The 15,257-nt window shown below is 41.0% G+C and overlaps 1 protein-coding gene across 1 annotated transcript; it reads right to left on the bottom strand.

Moving 5' to 3' along the window:
- Positions 1–1,332: 1,332 nt before the first annotated feature.
- PFDN4 (prefoldin subunit 4) lies at positions 1,333–4,596 on the bottom strand. The gene is made up of 4 exons (XM_075166551.1): positions 4,345–4,596; positions 3,223–3,330; positions 2,052–2,195; positions 1,333–1,737 (listed from the first exon to the last, which is right to left on the bottom strand). The coding sequence occupies exons 1-4, from the start codon at positions 4,366–4,368 to the stop codon at positions 1,606–1,608; spliced, it is 408 nt and encodes a 135-aa protein (XP_075022652.1). The 5' UTR covers positions 4,369–4,596; the 3' UTR covers positions 1,333–1,605.
- Between the last annotated feature and the right edge of the window lie 10,661 nt (positions 4,597–15,257).

The following is a 15,257-nucleotide window of genomic DNA, read 5'->3' as shown; positions in this document are numbered from 1 at the left end:
TCTTTCCCAAGGCATAGGCTTGAATTAAAGCCACAACCAGTTAGAAAACAAGGTTAAAAATCTGTACAGTTATAGCCAGGCTATTTGTAGACATGTCCAGCAGCAGAAGCATCCAAACCACTGGAATTCTACTGAAGAGAAACTTGGAAAATGTCAGGGCTAGACAGAACATTAGCACAGCTTTTGAGACTTACAACGTATATCAACTGATAGCTGTATGTAATATAAGTGCTTGTGCTGAGGTATTAGATTTTCACTGTCGATGACATTCTTTTATGGCTATGCTAACCTTATATACAATGCTAATAAACTTAGTAAACAACTATGTAAGTTACAATGCTGTAATTCATAAATAACAATGCACTGGTGAGATCCTGCTCAGGTGTACTGAAGTTCAATATCACTACCTTGCTAAAACTACTTCAATAATAGAGAAACCAAGTGGGGTTTTTTTGGTCCACATTCACACTGTTTGAAGAAGAGATGCTACACAATTGACATGATAGGTAGGTATTAATCACTTTATAAAAATATACTCATGTCATGCTCTGATTATTTATATTAAGAACAATTACTGTAGATTAATATTTGGCCAACTGAATTCTGTCCACACTGTTTTGGAAAATAGCTTAAAAAGATGATTTAAGTATGCTAAGATTTAATTTTTAAAAACATTTCCATGGAACAATACATTAATCAAAGCAGGCAAAAGTCCAAAAGCAGAATTAGAGTGAGACAGTACATAATTTTTTTAAGGATGTAAGGAGTCAGCAAATTAAGACATTTAAAAATTACATTCAACTCCACATACTGATGGAGGCATAGTTCCAGGGATTGATGCTGACATAGCAACATCATCTGTGAACAATTCTGAGATTAATTTGGTATATAAATATGGATTTAGAAAATGATTGTTCAGGAAAATTAGAAGTTAAAACTCACCATTCTGACTTACAGCATCTTTTATGATTCCCAAATACAAAGTCGTAAATGACTGAATATGACTGTGGCTCCAAAAGCTTTTCTTCAATAGTAATGCGAGCTTTAAAGAGCCCTCCTTTCTCCCCTGTCAACTTGCTGCCACGTTGTGCACTGAGCTAACAGTGTTTATGCTATCTGAGCTAAGATTGAAAGACAAAGGATAGATTTAGTATTTCCAGGAGGGCTGCCAAAAACAGCTAAATAGCATTACAGCTGAATGCAAGATCATGCCCTATATATTACAGGGAAACTTTTATCAAACAGCCGTTACAGTGCATATCAAAACCTCTCCATTTTTATTGTTTTTATACTTAAGTACATGAGTGGAAAACAAGACCAAGGAAACTACAATACGTGCCTGACTTTATTACTTTAATAAACAATACAAATATTCCAATTTTGATGTTTTACCAACAGTATGAAGCTAATGCTTTCCTGAACAAATAAATAACTGCAATAACCAAAATAAGAAAGCTCTCATTAAATAGATGGAACCCAGGACAGGAAAGTAAAAATAAAAAAAAAGAAAATAAAGTGGTGGATTTTTTTAAAATGTAATTGTAACAATGTTATCAAAACATTTAATAAAACAAGGAAAAGTTGTACGGTATATTTTGGACACCTTTAACTGTCCTCAGCTTCAAGATTTATGTTATTTCCAAACTTTGCATAGAGCTGAACTTTCAGGTCAGATAACACCCTCTGAATTGATTCCACTCGGGATTCTAATGCTTCAATTTCTTCTTGTAAACTTTTCTGAAAAAGAAAAAAAATCAACTAGTTCTGTAAAACAAACTGAGTCATGTTTGTCAGCAACATATAAACAATAAGGAGGTACCTCTTTGCCAACCTTTTGCCAAGTCAGTCTGTAAGACTTATTACAGGGCCAAACTTCGTATACTGACATCCCAATTATGACTTACCGTGCACGCACAGCCCCCTCAAATCATAAATCAAACATGAACTTTAGAAAGTAAAAGGTTCAAAGGATGAACAGATCATCCCATTCCAATGCTCATCACATTATAGCAGCCAGCACAGTAAAGGAGCTCCCTTTTGCCCACACAAACCTTTGCCTCCTCCAGCATCTCTTGTGTCTCTTCTTGGGAATGACTAATGAAGACATCTCCAATTTGGTAGGGTATCAGAAGTGAATCACCATCGTCAAGCATCATGATGTCATCACAAGCATCTTCCAAATTTTGAAGTTGTTTCTATTTATCAAGACATAAGAAAGGTGGTTACTTTGTACTAGGTAAATTATTTCGACACATATGTTGTCATGCTATCAGTCAAATAATCAACTCAGTGAGTCTGCATTTTGGGCAAAAATCCTACCTGCCAGCATGGTATCAACATGTTTAACAGAACAGTTCCAGAGCTGTAATTTACAATAAGTAAATTCAATAGAGGTGTACCAGTAGAAATTTCTAGTCAATACTCATTACCCGTCATTAATAGGATAATAAACTGCCTAGACAAGGGAAATACAGCAGATTTAAATTTCACTAATATCTGATACGCTCTTACACAGGAATTTTTTAATTTAGTTAGAGAACAGAAAAAATTAATAAATAAGATGGCAAATGTTAATTACTTCATTGCAAAAGTAGGATTGCTTAGAGTCCCAGCACCTTAAGTCATCAATGAAACATCAACATGACAAGGCAACATTTTTACAATATACACAGCAGGCACAATAATTACAGAAAACACTCTGTGACAGTACCACCATTTTTTAAAAACTTGGTAAAACTTCTTTGGAAATGCTATGACTGATGTTGAAAGAAAGTGAATTAATACTAAAAAAGAAAATTAGAATGATTTATCCTCTTCAGCTGAGCATAAGAAAACCTCTGTGCTCATCATGACAATCTCTGTCAACACATCGAAAGAAGAACGTAACAAACAACTGCCTTACTGTTTCAAGAAAAAAATAAATATGAACAAATCTCAGGCAGGAAAGTTTAAGAACACTACAAACAAACATTACATATAGACAAAGCTTCATATATGACAACTAAGGAGCTCTAAGACCTGCATGCAGAAATATACTAGTGGTCTTTATTTCTCATGACTTCTTTTTCCACTTTAATGTTCTCTGGCTATTTTCAAAGTACCATAAGTCCCATATTAGAACCAAAGCATTACTTACAGTAAACCATAGCCCCTATTTTCTGTGTTACAGCTGAAAATTAATTCAGGACAATGAAGAATAAGTGATATTTGAAGCAAATATACCTTTTTCACTTCTATTTCTTCTTTCAGCTCTGTGATCCTGCTGGTATTTCTTGCAAACTTGTTAATTTTCTGTTGATCTTCAAAAGTAACATTGACATCTTCTGCAGCCTGCAAGGAGGCGAGATCAAAATGAAGACTTCATTTCTTACATTAACTTGAATCTCACTACAAGATTACTCCTACAAAGCTTCTGAAAAATAGTCTTACAGCCACTACACTCTGCTTATACACTTGATTCTTTAAAACGCCTCTTCAAGGACATCAGCAATAGCTGGGCAAGGCCCTAGTAACACCAGTTATCCATGGCATCCTAATGCCAAAGGTTGTTTCCCTGACAGCACTGACAGTTGAAACGGACGCCTCTGCTTCAAGATCACTGTAGGGTACAGTCTAACAGGTTGATGTAATCTGTCAGCAACACCATTTTATACTATTTGGCTAGCTGCGAAGTGCTATGGTGCTAGAGGAGATGTTAAACCCACTGAACCGTGCCTCACGCAGACTCCCCGACTGACCTGCGGGGGTGGCGGCAGGGGCTGCGGCAGGCGACCCGCTGCTGGACACGGGCTGGGCGTCCTCCATTTACAGGCAGCTTGCGCAGCCAGAGCGAGCTTTCGCCAGACAAACTGCACCAGCACAGGCTCCGTACCGCCAGTGTAACCAAATCCGCACTTGCACGTTTGATGGCACGATAAGCGATTTCGATAGAGCCAAGGTAGCAACGCCAGGACCGTGATCCACCGACAAGCGACCGGGGTATTTTCGGCAGGGCCTACCCCGGCGCGGGCCTGACCTGGCAGCGGCTTAGGGAAAGGTGCCGCCCCCCCGCCTCCGGCCCCGCACAGGGCTGCCGCCCGGGGGGCTGCGTGCACGGGGAGCAGGCGCTCAGGGAGGCCCCTCTGGGGAGCCGGAGCGAGGGGTGGCAGGCGGCGGGAGACAGCGCTGAGGCGACATGGCCGCGCCGCCCCAGCACCAAGAGACGGCGGCCTCCACCGGCCGGAGGGCCCGGCCCGCCCGCCCCGGGAGGGAGCGGAGGAGCTGCGCCCTCCCCGTGGGGAGCCCACGGCGGAAGGAGAGGCCGGGAAGGGAAAAAGCCCCGCCGTGCCCTCCTCCCACACTCACCGCTTTCTTCATGGTGGCGGCCATGTTGGAGGACTGAACTATTCACCCTCCCCACAGAGCAGGAGCTGTGGGAATGGAAAAACGAGGGAAAGCGCCCGGCGGCGGCGACCCTGCGCGGCGCGGGGCTTCTCCCTCTCCCCACCGCCCCGAGTCCGGCGGGCTGCCCGGAGGCGCCACAGGGCACACAGTAAACCCCTGCCCATCCCCGCAGCGCTTGGTACGTCCTGGTTAAAGGGGAAGAGCCCCGACTCCGCCCTTCCGCCGACAAAAAGGAGGGCTGTGGCTGCGGCCTGCCACCGCTGCCGCCAGGTGGCGCCATGAGATGGGCCTTCGGGGCTTCGGGGCTTCGGGGCTTCGGGGCTTCGGGGCTTCGGGGCTTCGGCTTCCCGCCCTCTCGGTGAGGGCGCCACAACCCCCCGGGCGTTTGATGAGGGCCCGGCTCGGTGCAGCCGCGGCTGGGTGGAGTACAAGGCACCTCCTGAGGGAGAACGGCCCCTGAGCGGGGAGCAGGGGGTGGTCAGGCCGTGCCCAGCCTGAGGCCGGGGCCAGGGACTCCTCCGCGCTGTTGGCACCCCTCGCCAGCCAAACCAGCCGCCTTTCTGGAAATGGAGGTGGAAGAGGCCTTCAAGTTCAAATCATTGCGGAGGGACTTTTTATGCAAAAAGAAATATTTTTCTGAAAAGGCTGGTTGACAGCTTCTAAACAGAAACAGGGATAGCTGGCATTTACACTGCATAATTGCCTCCACATGCTTAAGTTTATTTAGCTTCTCACAGCTACAAACAAAAAAAAAAAACACACACCAAACCAGGTCATCGTAACATTTCACAACCGCGGGGGAGAGGCCTGGCATTGTGTGTGCCTGACACTCGGCTGCAGTGCATACAAGGCCCGCGAGCCAAAAGCCTGGGGCCTTGGTGGCTGGGTGCATGTCAATGTTAAGCGACGCGAGGGCTCAAAACTGAGAGGATTTCTGAAGGCATTTGCGCTGGCCGAGGCTGGCCTAGCCACTGCTGCTGGCAACAGTGGCTGAGACTCCTTGAGACTATGGTCGGCTCCTGCTTGGGTCTGCCAAGACCTTCTTGAATGATCAGCATCTCCGGTACCCGCGAGCTTTCAAAAATTTAAATACACCTCAGCTACAAAGATTTCCGAGCAATAAGCTGTTGTGCCAGGGTCAGATGGGGATGGCAACAAGCCTGCAGTGTAAGATTCAGAAAGGTGTTTGAAAATATCTTCAGGTGTTTTGCTGTGATTCATCTTTCTGCTATGCCCTCCTGTGAGCTGCAGTTCAAAGTCATTAGAGTTAGACCCAAAGAAAATACCTGCTTACGGAGAGTCCAGGGCCCTGGACAGTGTGCTTTTAAAGTGTCTGGCTTTGGAAAAGAATTTGGAAAGCTGGACTGGAGTCTGCAGCTCACTGAGCAGTGTCTGGGGAGGGTTTGGATCTCCAGAAAGAAAACCAGACAGCGCTGTGACCAAGGAGCTGTCTAGGGTCAGCACATTCAGGCCCAGGCAGCCAAAACTGCTGAACCTTTTCTCACAGCTGCTGAGAATCGCCTCCACCAGTTTGGAGTCCAAAGATCAAAACCATTTCCTGAAGGCAAAATTTATAACCTTTCTTTCTCAAGCTATGCTTTAAAAAGCCTAATACCCTGATTGCATGCAACGGTCTTGTTCTTCAAACACTTATTCATGATATGGATGACTGATGTACACTTCCCTGCTGTTTGATGGCATCCAAATTCATGTCTCCCACCCCCCTGCTAACGCCTGAACCATGAATAACTCTGTATGCTATCCAATGACTGTTTTAATGAAAAATATAGGAACAATCCGTGGAACAGAGTGCTAGTGTTTGCTTTTGTTAGAACCCCTTGTTGCTGAGAGAGAATCCAGTCCTGCAGCTGCAGGAGAATCTTTGCTCCACGATAGCTCATAAAACTCCATTCCAAAGGGGATCCATGGAGAACAATAAAAGACAACACCCAACAGAAGAATGGGTGTATGTTTTAAAGTTTCCTATTAATTTCCTGCAATTAGGCCTTATTAGGAAGAGATGAAATATGGCGTGCTCCATTCAAGTCTTAGCACATATACTAACACCGTTCTCTCTCAGCCTTGAATTTGTCCATCATAGACGGAAACTGTATAGCAGCCCTACTGCCTGTGAGAATGAAAAGTTTGTGTTCCTGCTTTATTACTACAGAGATGGAGCTTACACCAATGGTGTTCAGCTTCGTTTCATAGTAGAGCTGGTTTGGGACCTGGTTTGGGAGTAACTGCTTTTTGCTGAATAAATGTAAGAAAGTCACAACTACTTGTGGGAAAGATTGCAGTAGGTTTCTAACTTAAAAGTTAGTTGAGGGAAAAAAATTTCAGAATTATCAAAATATTCTATAATGGATATTTACTGAATGAAAAAGTTCTGTTTTTTTTCAGTTAGAATGACTGCTCATTTCAAAACTCCTGTTACAAACTAGCAGAAAAAAAAGAATAGAAAAGAAAATATTTTGAGTGGCCCTCAGGCTGACTGTTAAATTTTATTTTGGTGCATAATTTTGACTTGTTTCCCACTGAGGGAAAAAATTAATCACAAAAGTTCTCCCTGGAGAGGTGTGTTATTATTAATTTACGTAAAAGCATAATCCTAATTCTAAGTCTCTCTTTTTCTCAGAGAACAAACTCTCATCTCTCTGGCCATTCTCCTACTCTTCCCTAACTCGGCTATCTTCTCTGTTCTTAAAGATCATACTATGAAAGGATATAGCCTAAACCATGGCTATTTCCGCGGGTGGATTAACTGAATAATACATGTTAGGTCCGAGCCAATGTAATTTCCTTCAAGAGAAAAGGAGTGGATTTCATAAGAATTTGACAACTTGAAGGCTTTGAAAATAAATCTTTCTCTCCCACATGCTCAGGCAAGATTTGTGGTGTGAGCATGTTGCCAAGAGTAACTTACTGTAGACCTTTCTTATGTAAATAAAAGTGAAAACAGTGCACGAGTGCAAACATCTAGTGGTGGAGTAAGATAAACTCATTGAACTCAGTGACCTCATTTCTCTTTCAGTTGCATAAAAGGACTTGCTCTTTCTTGTACTGGTCCTTGTTGTTGTTGCGAGTGTGGTTAGCTTCACCTTGCACTTTGGTGGGATCCCTTCCATGGTGTGTATAACCCCCACGCCCTTCATCTTACCTCTCGTTTGCGGGTTTTTTTTCACATTTTCATTTTGTGTTACTTGCTGTAGCCTTTTGCAATACAGCTCAGTGGGAAAGAGTCTTCCCATGCTCCTTGCTTCCTAAGTGAATTATTTTGAATTACCAAACTCTTTAGCCTTTTCCCTGAAGTTACACAGAGCTCTTTCTCAGTCTTTGAGCATCTTGAAACACCCACACATCAACAATGTTTGTTAATACAAGATGCATTAGAAATGGAGAAAACTTAATGGAGATGAAATGGTTGGTTTATCTAGATTTAGCCTTTATGAAGTGGATCGCTATTAGCAAAAGCCGCACGAAGTTGTACTATTTTAATTGTGCCAGTATACTAAAGGGGTACAGCTTCCATACAATGTAGGCACAGAGCTAGCAGTAGCATGGCATTTCCAATATTAGACAACGTGACTTATTGTGGTATAAAGGTCCTTATGTCAGGATGCCTATGTCTGCCCTTCTTGTACAGGCATTGCAGGGGGAATGGAGGTTGAAGAAAAAAAATCCCTTTCTAAGGGTGGTGTTCTTTTCCAAAAAGACATGCCAGCTCTTAATGATACAAGTCTTAAGTATTTGTAGGACAAATCCCCCTTAGTTTTTCATTCTTTTGTGGTCTGAGGAAAGGAAGGCAGATTTTCTCAGATTTCTAACCTTGTTCTTTCAAAGAAAGAAAACCCTTCCTGTTAGTCGAAAGCAACATCACCATTTCATCATTCAAGCCCTCCTCTATGTCCAGCATTAGAGTTATTAAATTGCATTAGCTCCTTTCTGCAAGTCATCCCAATAAACTTCACCCACTGTGAAGGAAACTTCTCTTTTCCCTTGCTGTAGTGCTTTGCAGATAGTTCTGCAGTGTCAGCTGGACCCATGAAGTCAAGGGGAGTTTCTGCTGGCTGTTTGTGCCTGAGATGGAAGCTGGAGATTCCCTTTTGCTGGGAAAACCCTTTATGGTTAAGCACAGTAGAAGACCTTACTCCACCTTTGTGGACAGGATATGCTGTAAACATAGTGCTTTATAATCCCATAATTCTGGCCCAGCAGAACAGTTGTTGCCTCATGCTGTTTTTATTTAAAATAAAAGGTAAGAGCTATCTTTACAACCCTATCCTTCCTCACTACTACTTGGCATCTCAGTATCAACAGGGAATATACCAGAGTCCAAAATATTATCCATGTATTTCTGTTACTCCACAATCCATTCTGTTCCAGAAATGTTTCTAGTGGTGGAACATCTCTGTTTACCAGGAACATTTTGTCGCCCGTACTGGAAGTCTCTCTACAAGGCCTACAACTGCAGCGTCAGTCTTGCTCTTTTTTTACTTTTGTGGTCCATCTTCAATAAGAACTGCTCACAAACTACCTGAAATTAGGTCTTCAGTTATACCTGCAGAGGTAGAAATAATTTCCTTTCGAAGAGCAGCACTGTCAGTGCCAGTTTCAAAAGTCGGTATATATTTCTTGAAAAATACACATAAGTAGGAGTAGAGTCCTGTTCCCTCCTTAACCATCACCCTGCTGGATTCTTTCATCTCAAAGCATTACAAATTTATTTGCTGCGGAATCTGGAGACTGATTCTAAACTCACAGCAGGTCTGTCAGTAACGTGCCCTGTCTGTAGTGTTACTCAGCATTTTTTAAACTGCACAAGTTTGTCTTTTTTTTTTTTTTTTTTTTTTTTGTGGGGGGAGTGTTGGCAGAATCACAACGGCGTTTGGGAGAAGAGTTTTCCTCAGGGAGGTATCAGATGTGCTCATTCGATACTTTACCATATAGAGCAATAAATATATTAAATGTTTTCGCAAGGGCAATAGTTGCATTCAGTAGTCATACATCTGAGGAAACGAAACTCTTCCCTAGAGAGGTCTGGGGCCAGGCATTTAAACTGAAATAAACAGCAGGATTTCAGGCAAAGGCTTTATCTGATGAGCTACTGATGCAGTCTGCTGTAATCCCTCTAAAAGCAATGAAAAGGAGTAAGCAGGATGTGGCCCAGAGGGTATTGAGTTCAGCGAAGCATAGCCCAAGTGCCTTTTGGCTGACTAATGGTAAAGGGAGATAGAGTTTTCATATTTTCTTATGGCTCTAATGAAGACAATAGAAGCAAAATGCACTCAGTTCACAGCAATTCACTAGTTAAAGTTCAAACTCATCTCTTTGTGGTTTTACAAAAGTACTGCTGGATTAATAGTATCTTTTACATATCTGTTAGACCTTTCATCAGAAAATACTCTAAAGGCCACAGTCAAGGATTGTTTCACTCACACCCTCCCTGGGATGAAACACAGTAGTACTCTGTAATAGATAGTAAAAAACATTAAAAATCTCCTACTCTGGGAAATTTAGAGACCAGGTACTATTACCAAACTGTAATCATGGGCAAGATGATGATAATGCTAATTATTAGCACTCCTCCTCTCTGAACACTTGCAAATGGTCATAGCCGTGGTGTTGTATATCATTCAGAAGGCATTAGCTGCAAACGGCATAGAAGCTACTAACAGCTGGTTGGGGCTCCGAGTTCTGTACTGGCTCTGTACTGGGGGGAGACACTGCTTGCTTAGTCACTAGCTTAACCTCCTAAACTATCTTTCTCATATATTGGCAAGAGTTCAAGATGCTAACCTCATGAGAGCATCACCTATTATCTTCGGGGTATTTCAGGGGAATTTAGAGACCAGATATTAATATCTGTGAAACTCCAATTCTAGAAATATAATACAAAAATAACATGAAAGACCATATTCACACAATTATGCTTTATGAGATTTTATAGCAACATGTGAGCACAGGAATAGTAAGAAATATTTATAAGATAAACGTAAGAAAAATGTGCAAGAACTATATTGTTATTGTCTTTTCTTTGACAAACTGGCTAGTAGCGTAGAAATAGAGCCTTCAAAATCTTAGCAACTAACAAGCATTTGTTTGCTTTCAAAAGACTTGGTATGAGGTCAGTTTTACCTCAGCAGAAACACATCCATCAGACTGAAAGTAAAGTAATCTGTGCAAACGTTACATGCTTAATCAACAAATCCAGTAAATTGTATGAGTTCAAGTCTGATTCAAGTGTTTGTATAACCACCTTTAGCAAATTCTCTCAAGAAGTCATATAACAGCTATTTTTCCAGGCAATTAAGACAGTCACACAACAACTAAAAGCTTCAGATTCATAAACATAGATCTTTAGTTTAGATTTCAAGTGTTGTTTGAATTAAAGAGATACTCAACATTTCCTGCTTCTGAAAGCTTTCCTGACTTTTGGCAAACAGTTTTTGGTCACTTACTTACATTGTAGAGTTATTAATACCACTAGAACTGAAAATATTTTCATAATTTTTCAGTACCATAACACAAGTGCTACTTTGCGCATTAACTGCATGTGAACAAGGCAACTGCACATGTAAAATGTTTTAGCAGAAGGTTAAATGTATAATTGCACATAAAAATTAATGTACACGATTGCTCTTAAGTACACTGTTTCTGTAAGCAGAGCTAAAATCAAGATTAATTTCCCAATGGGGAAAAATCACCAAGGATTACTGTCTCAGAATGCGGATAGCTGCATACGTTCATTTTGGCAGAGACGCAAGCTGTTAGGGATTTTTACAGCTGGAAACCTAAATACATAAATACCGACAGAATTTAGGTGCCTTTGGATTTGGGATGCCTGAGGATCTACATTTTGAACTATATAGAGATCTAACATTCCATGCCTCCAGGTGACATGGCAAACTTTAACTGACTCCTTTGGCCTATATCTTGGGCAAAACTTGACCACCCAAATGCTTCTTTAGACTTTAGGCGGAATCTTTCACTAAGTCTCTCCTAATACTTCCTAGGACCTTCCTGCCCTCTATACCTTTAGGATCAGTTAATAAAGATAGATATCTAGACATTGCATATCTGTCTGCAGGTCTAACCTGAAGTGCATGCACGCTAGCTTGATTCTTAGATACATCATCTGAAGTCACTAACACCCACCATAAAAAATAAAGGAGTTTAATTTATGGAATCTATATAATTAAGGCCTTTGCTGATACTGCTAAACTAAAATGTTTCAATAAAGACTAGGTCTAAAGGCACGGTGCTTACATGTCATGGATCATTAGGCAGCATAAAAGAGGGTAAGTCACTCTGTTCAATTGGTGAGGAAAATACTATTTACATTCTACCTTTTTGTGTTCTGTAAGGTTTTCTTTGCATAACATCATGCTACGCTGATAACATCAGCAATAAATTGACACTTATATTTTTACAGTCATAAACGTACGTAATTATTTTGCAAGTAAATAACCGAATTACATCCCTACTCATTGGACTGATGTAAAATATAGTTAGATGGTACATTAAGCCTGTCAATAATTGCAGAACAGCGAAGGATAGGATGGGTGTCAATAGGAAAAAGATGGGTTATGGACATCTGGGAGAAACAAGACTGAGAGAAGCAATAGGGCTTGTCCTATACTAGCTTAGTATGAAGGTATCCACCCGCAATTATTGTGCAATCACAAAATCATTATTCCAGTAGGTACTTCTGAGCCATTCTGAGGGATTCAGCTCACGCTGAGTTCCCTCAATTTCCCCATGGAAGTGTTGAAGGCTAATAAAGAGAAACCTGAACTTCCAGTATCACCTTCCATGGCACAATATCCACTAGTGAAATTCCTACCTCCTGAACGTGAAATGTTTTCAAATTTCATTTGAAAAATGAAATATTCTGACAGATTCCTAAATGCTACTGTTTTTAAACTAAATGTGCCTTCCACGGTGCTGTGTGGAAGGTGAAGAAAGCTTCTAGACTTCTGATAGTTCTGTAGAAAGAAAAAAATTCAGCCTGGGACAGTAACTCATTCTCACAGCATCCTAATGCACAAATCCTTTGCTACAACTCCCTTCCCTGCTCAGGGAGGACAAGATTGCTAGAAGAGACCAGAAACTGAAAAAGCCCAGAGAGTGGTTCTAGTTATCAGAAGAAAAGGGAAGAGCTGGTCAAGTCCTGAGTATTTCCAAGCTGACTGTCAGAACGTCTTGTCATGGGCCTCAATTTCTTGGTCTATGCTCACCACTTCCTCCCTGACTTATCCCCCTGTAAGCTTAAACTCTCTACAGAATGAAGTATGCATGGAGCATTGCTTTTTTCATGCAAAGCAGATAATAAATATTTATTCACAGAAAAGAAGATTCAACTTTTTTTTTTAAGTAAACATTAACTATGCTTAATTTAAGTCAAGAAATCTCTTAATTTTCTTGAACCGCGTACTTACTTAATTAGAGACTCCTTCAGTTGTTGAATGTCGCAATGTTTATTGCAGAGGTAGGTATCTCAAACAGGTCATGGCCAGCTAGAAGATTCCTTGGCTGGTGGAGTTTGAGCTGTTCATCTACCTTTCTGTTTTTCTAGATCCCTCTCTAAGGATTACCTTGGTCTCAGTTTGCTCAGCAGACCTTTATTTCCACACTGCTATTGTCATCTTGTAAGAGTGTAATCATCTAGTATGCAGTGAGATCGGAAGGGTTTTGTGTTAAAAAACTAGTGTTTGAGTAAAAATATAATAAAGATTTCTTTTGCTTTCATTTTACAGTGCATGTCTATATAACAACTTTGAGATCTCAATTTTCAAATACATTTCAGTTTCTCTTCTGTAGAATGGGAATTACTGTACTTTCCCATTTCCTAAGCTGAGGCTAAATTCATCAGTATTTACAAAACCCTTAAGATCCTCAGCTGGAAAGAAACATAGTGTATAAACAAACATGAGCAAAAACCTGGAATAACAACTTTGTGTTTGACACTAGAGTTTACAAGTTGCATTCAGTTTGTCTTCCTGAGCGTTGTGATTCTCCCTGTGTAGTCTACCCATTCTCCTATGGCACTTCCACATTGTAGCATTTTAGAAAACGCAGGAGACTTCACAAGCATTTTAGGGCCAAAACAGCAAAAAGCTTTTTCCAACAAGGAGAAAGACTAGAGGTCAGGAGTCTTGAACTGTGTCACAAAACAAACCTCCTGGAATTACAGGTATTAAGAAAGAAAATCCACTACCAATCTAAAGCTCTTTCCACTGAGGAGTTATTTTGGTGATATTTAGTGTACTTGAAATGCACTCTATGAAAACTTTGCATAAGCTCAGTGCTTTTGATATGTTTTACAATACGTTGGAAGTTCAGCTGTAGTGTTTCAACGAGATTTCCAATCACACCTCAGTCTCTAAATACTGGTGAGGAGTTCTTAGCTTGATGGGATTTCCAAGTTTTATTTAAAGAATATGTTACTATTGTTTCCAAGAGGTAGGACTAGCAATAACTTCCACTTAGGAAGCAGCTCTAAAACTTGGACTTCAGGTACTGATTAAATATTTTAGTGATGAAAAAGATACGCTGCGATACAGCCTTTCTGTACCTCTGCAACAGTCCCTGTCAGATCTTCTACAGAAGCATCACATTGGCAGATCATTTTTCAAGGAACATCTGAGACTGGAGAAATCAAAACACGTTTTTTTCTGTACAGAAGAGAAGCATAGAAGAATCTGTATCCTAAGCTAACTATTTAGTTTTGATCTGCAGATATTTCCTGGTCTTTGACCTGAAAATTCTCCTTACCATAGTGTAGAAGTGAAGAGGTTTTTCACTCACAGTTGTCATTAGCTGTTACAATTATTAGAAAAAATTGGGAAGTCTTGTGGATAGACATCTGTGGGACAATGGTGACATCTTCACTGCTACAGCTGCCTCAGTGGAGTGATACTCCTGGGAGGATATGCCCCCAAAATTCAGTTCAAGAACCCTGTAACTAGTGTCGTTTTACTCGTAAGATAACCCTTGATATGTTCTAAAGGTCACAAGAAAAGATCTTGCTGAAAATTAAAGGCTTGTTTTTGAGATCTCTTAAAAGGGAGGGGAGGAAGAAGTGAAGGCTGAAAATGCCCTTAGAACTGCACTTTACCAGAAATTGAGGCAATCATTAGCTCTCTCAGCTCCAGGCCTAGCTGAGCTACAAATAGACTAGCTTCCCTGCCAGAGAGTTACATCACGACCACAGAAGTTAAATAAAACCTTTTCCATTCTGTAATTTTAAAACAGCTTAATAGAGAAGATTTCGTATTAACAGGGTGGTTTCTTCTCCATAGCAGCAACAAACATGGAAAAATTGACCTGTGCCCAGTTTAGTCTTGACTTGCCTATTCCAGACTCTTCTAAAGAGATGGTTTCACAGGCACTAAGCTGTGACCCTTCGAACGAGTTCATTTTGATCCCTTAAATAGGCAGGTGTCCACAGTGCACACAAGTTGTCTCTTCTTGTCTGGTTTCTCAGAAGAACTTATCATTGAACGAAGCCCGAGCTGCACTCAGTCTACAAGGACAGCAAGATGTGTTTTCAGTAGAGCTGGTTCAAAGAAAACAAATCACAATATCAACTTGTGGTGTTCCCCTAAAAAAAATTTGCAAACCTTTGAACCATCTTTAATTTTAAAGCCTGCCTAGAAAGTGCTCTGATGCATAATATGATCCCATAGAAGAAAATCACTGAAATAGAGGGGCAGGATTGGGAAGGATGTACAAAAATCACGGAAGGAGTCTGCAGTGAGATGTCATGCTTTTGTACATTTTCCTCTGTATTAATCACTGCTACCTTGGTCTTTTTATTGTTACTAATTTGACTTTGAGACATGTGCCTTTATGGGTCTCTCTCTCCCATC

This window comes from Calonectris borealis, chromosome 17 (genome assembly GCF_964195595.1).
Source record: "Calonectris borealis chromosome 17, bCalBor7.hap1.2, whole genome shotgun sequence".
Taxonomy (NCBI): domain Eukaryota; kingdom Metazoa; phylum Chordata; class Aves; order Procellariiformes; family Procellariidae; genus Calonectris; species Calonectris borealis.
Note: the sequence above shows the minus strand (reverse complement) of the source record. Positions and strands in the feature narration are given on the sequence as shown.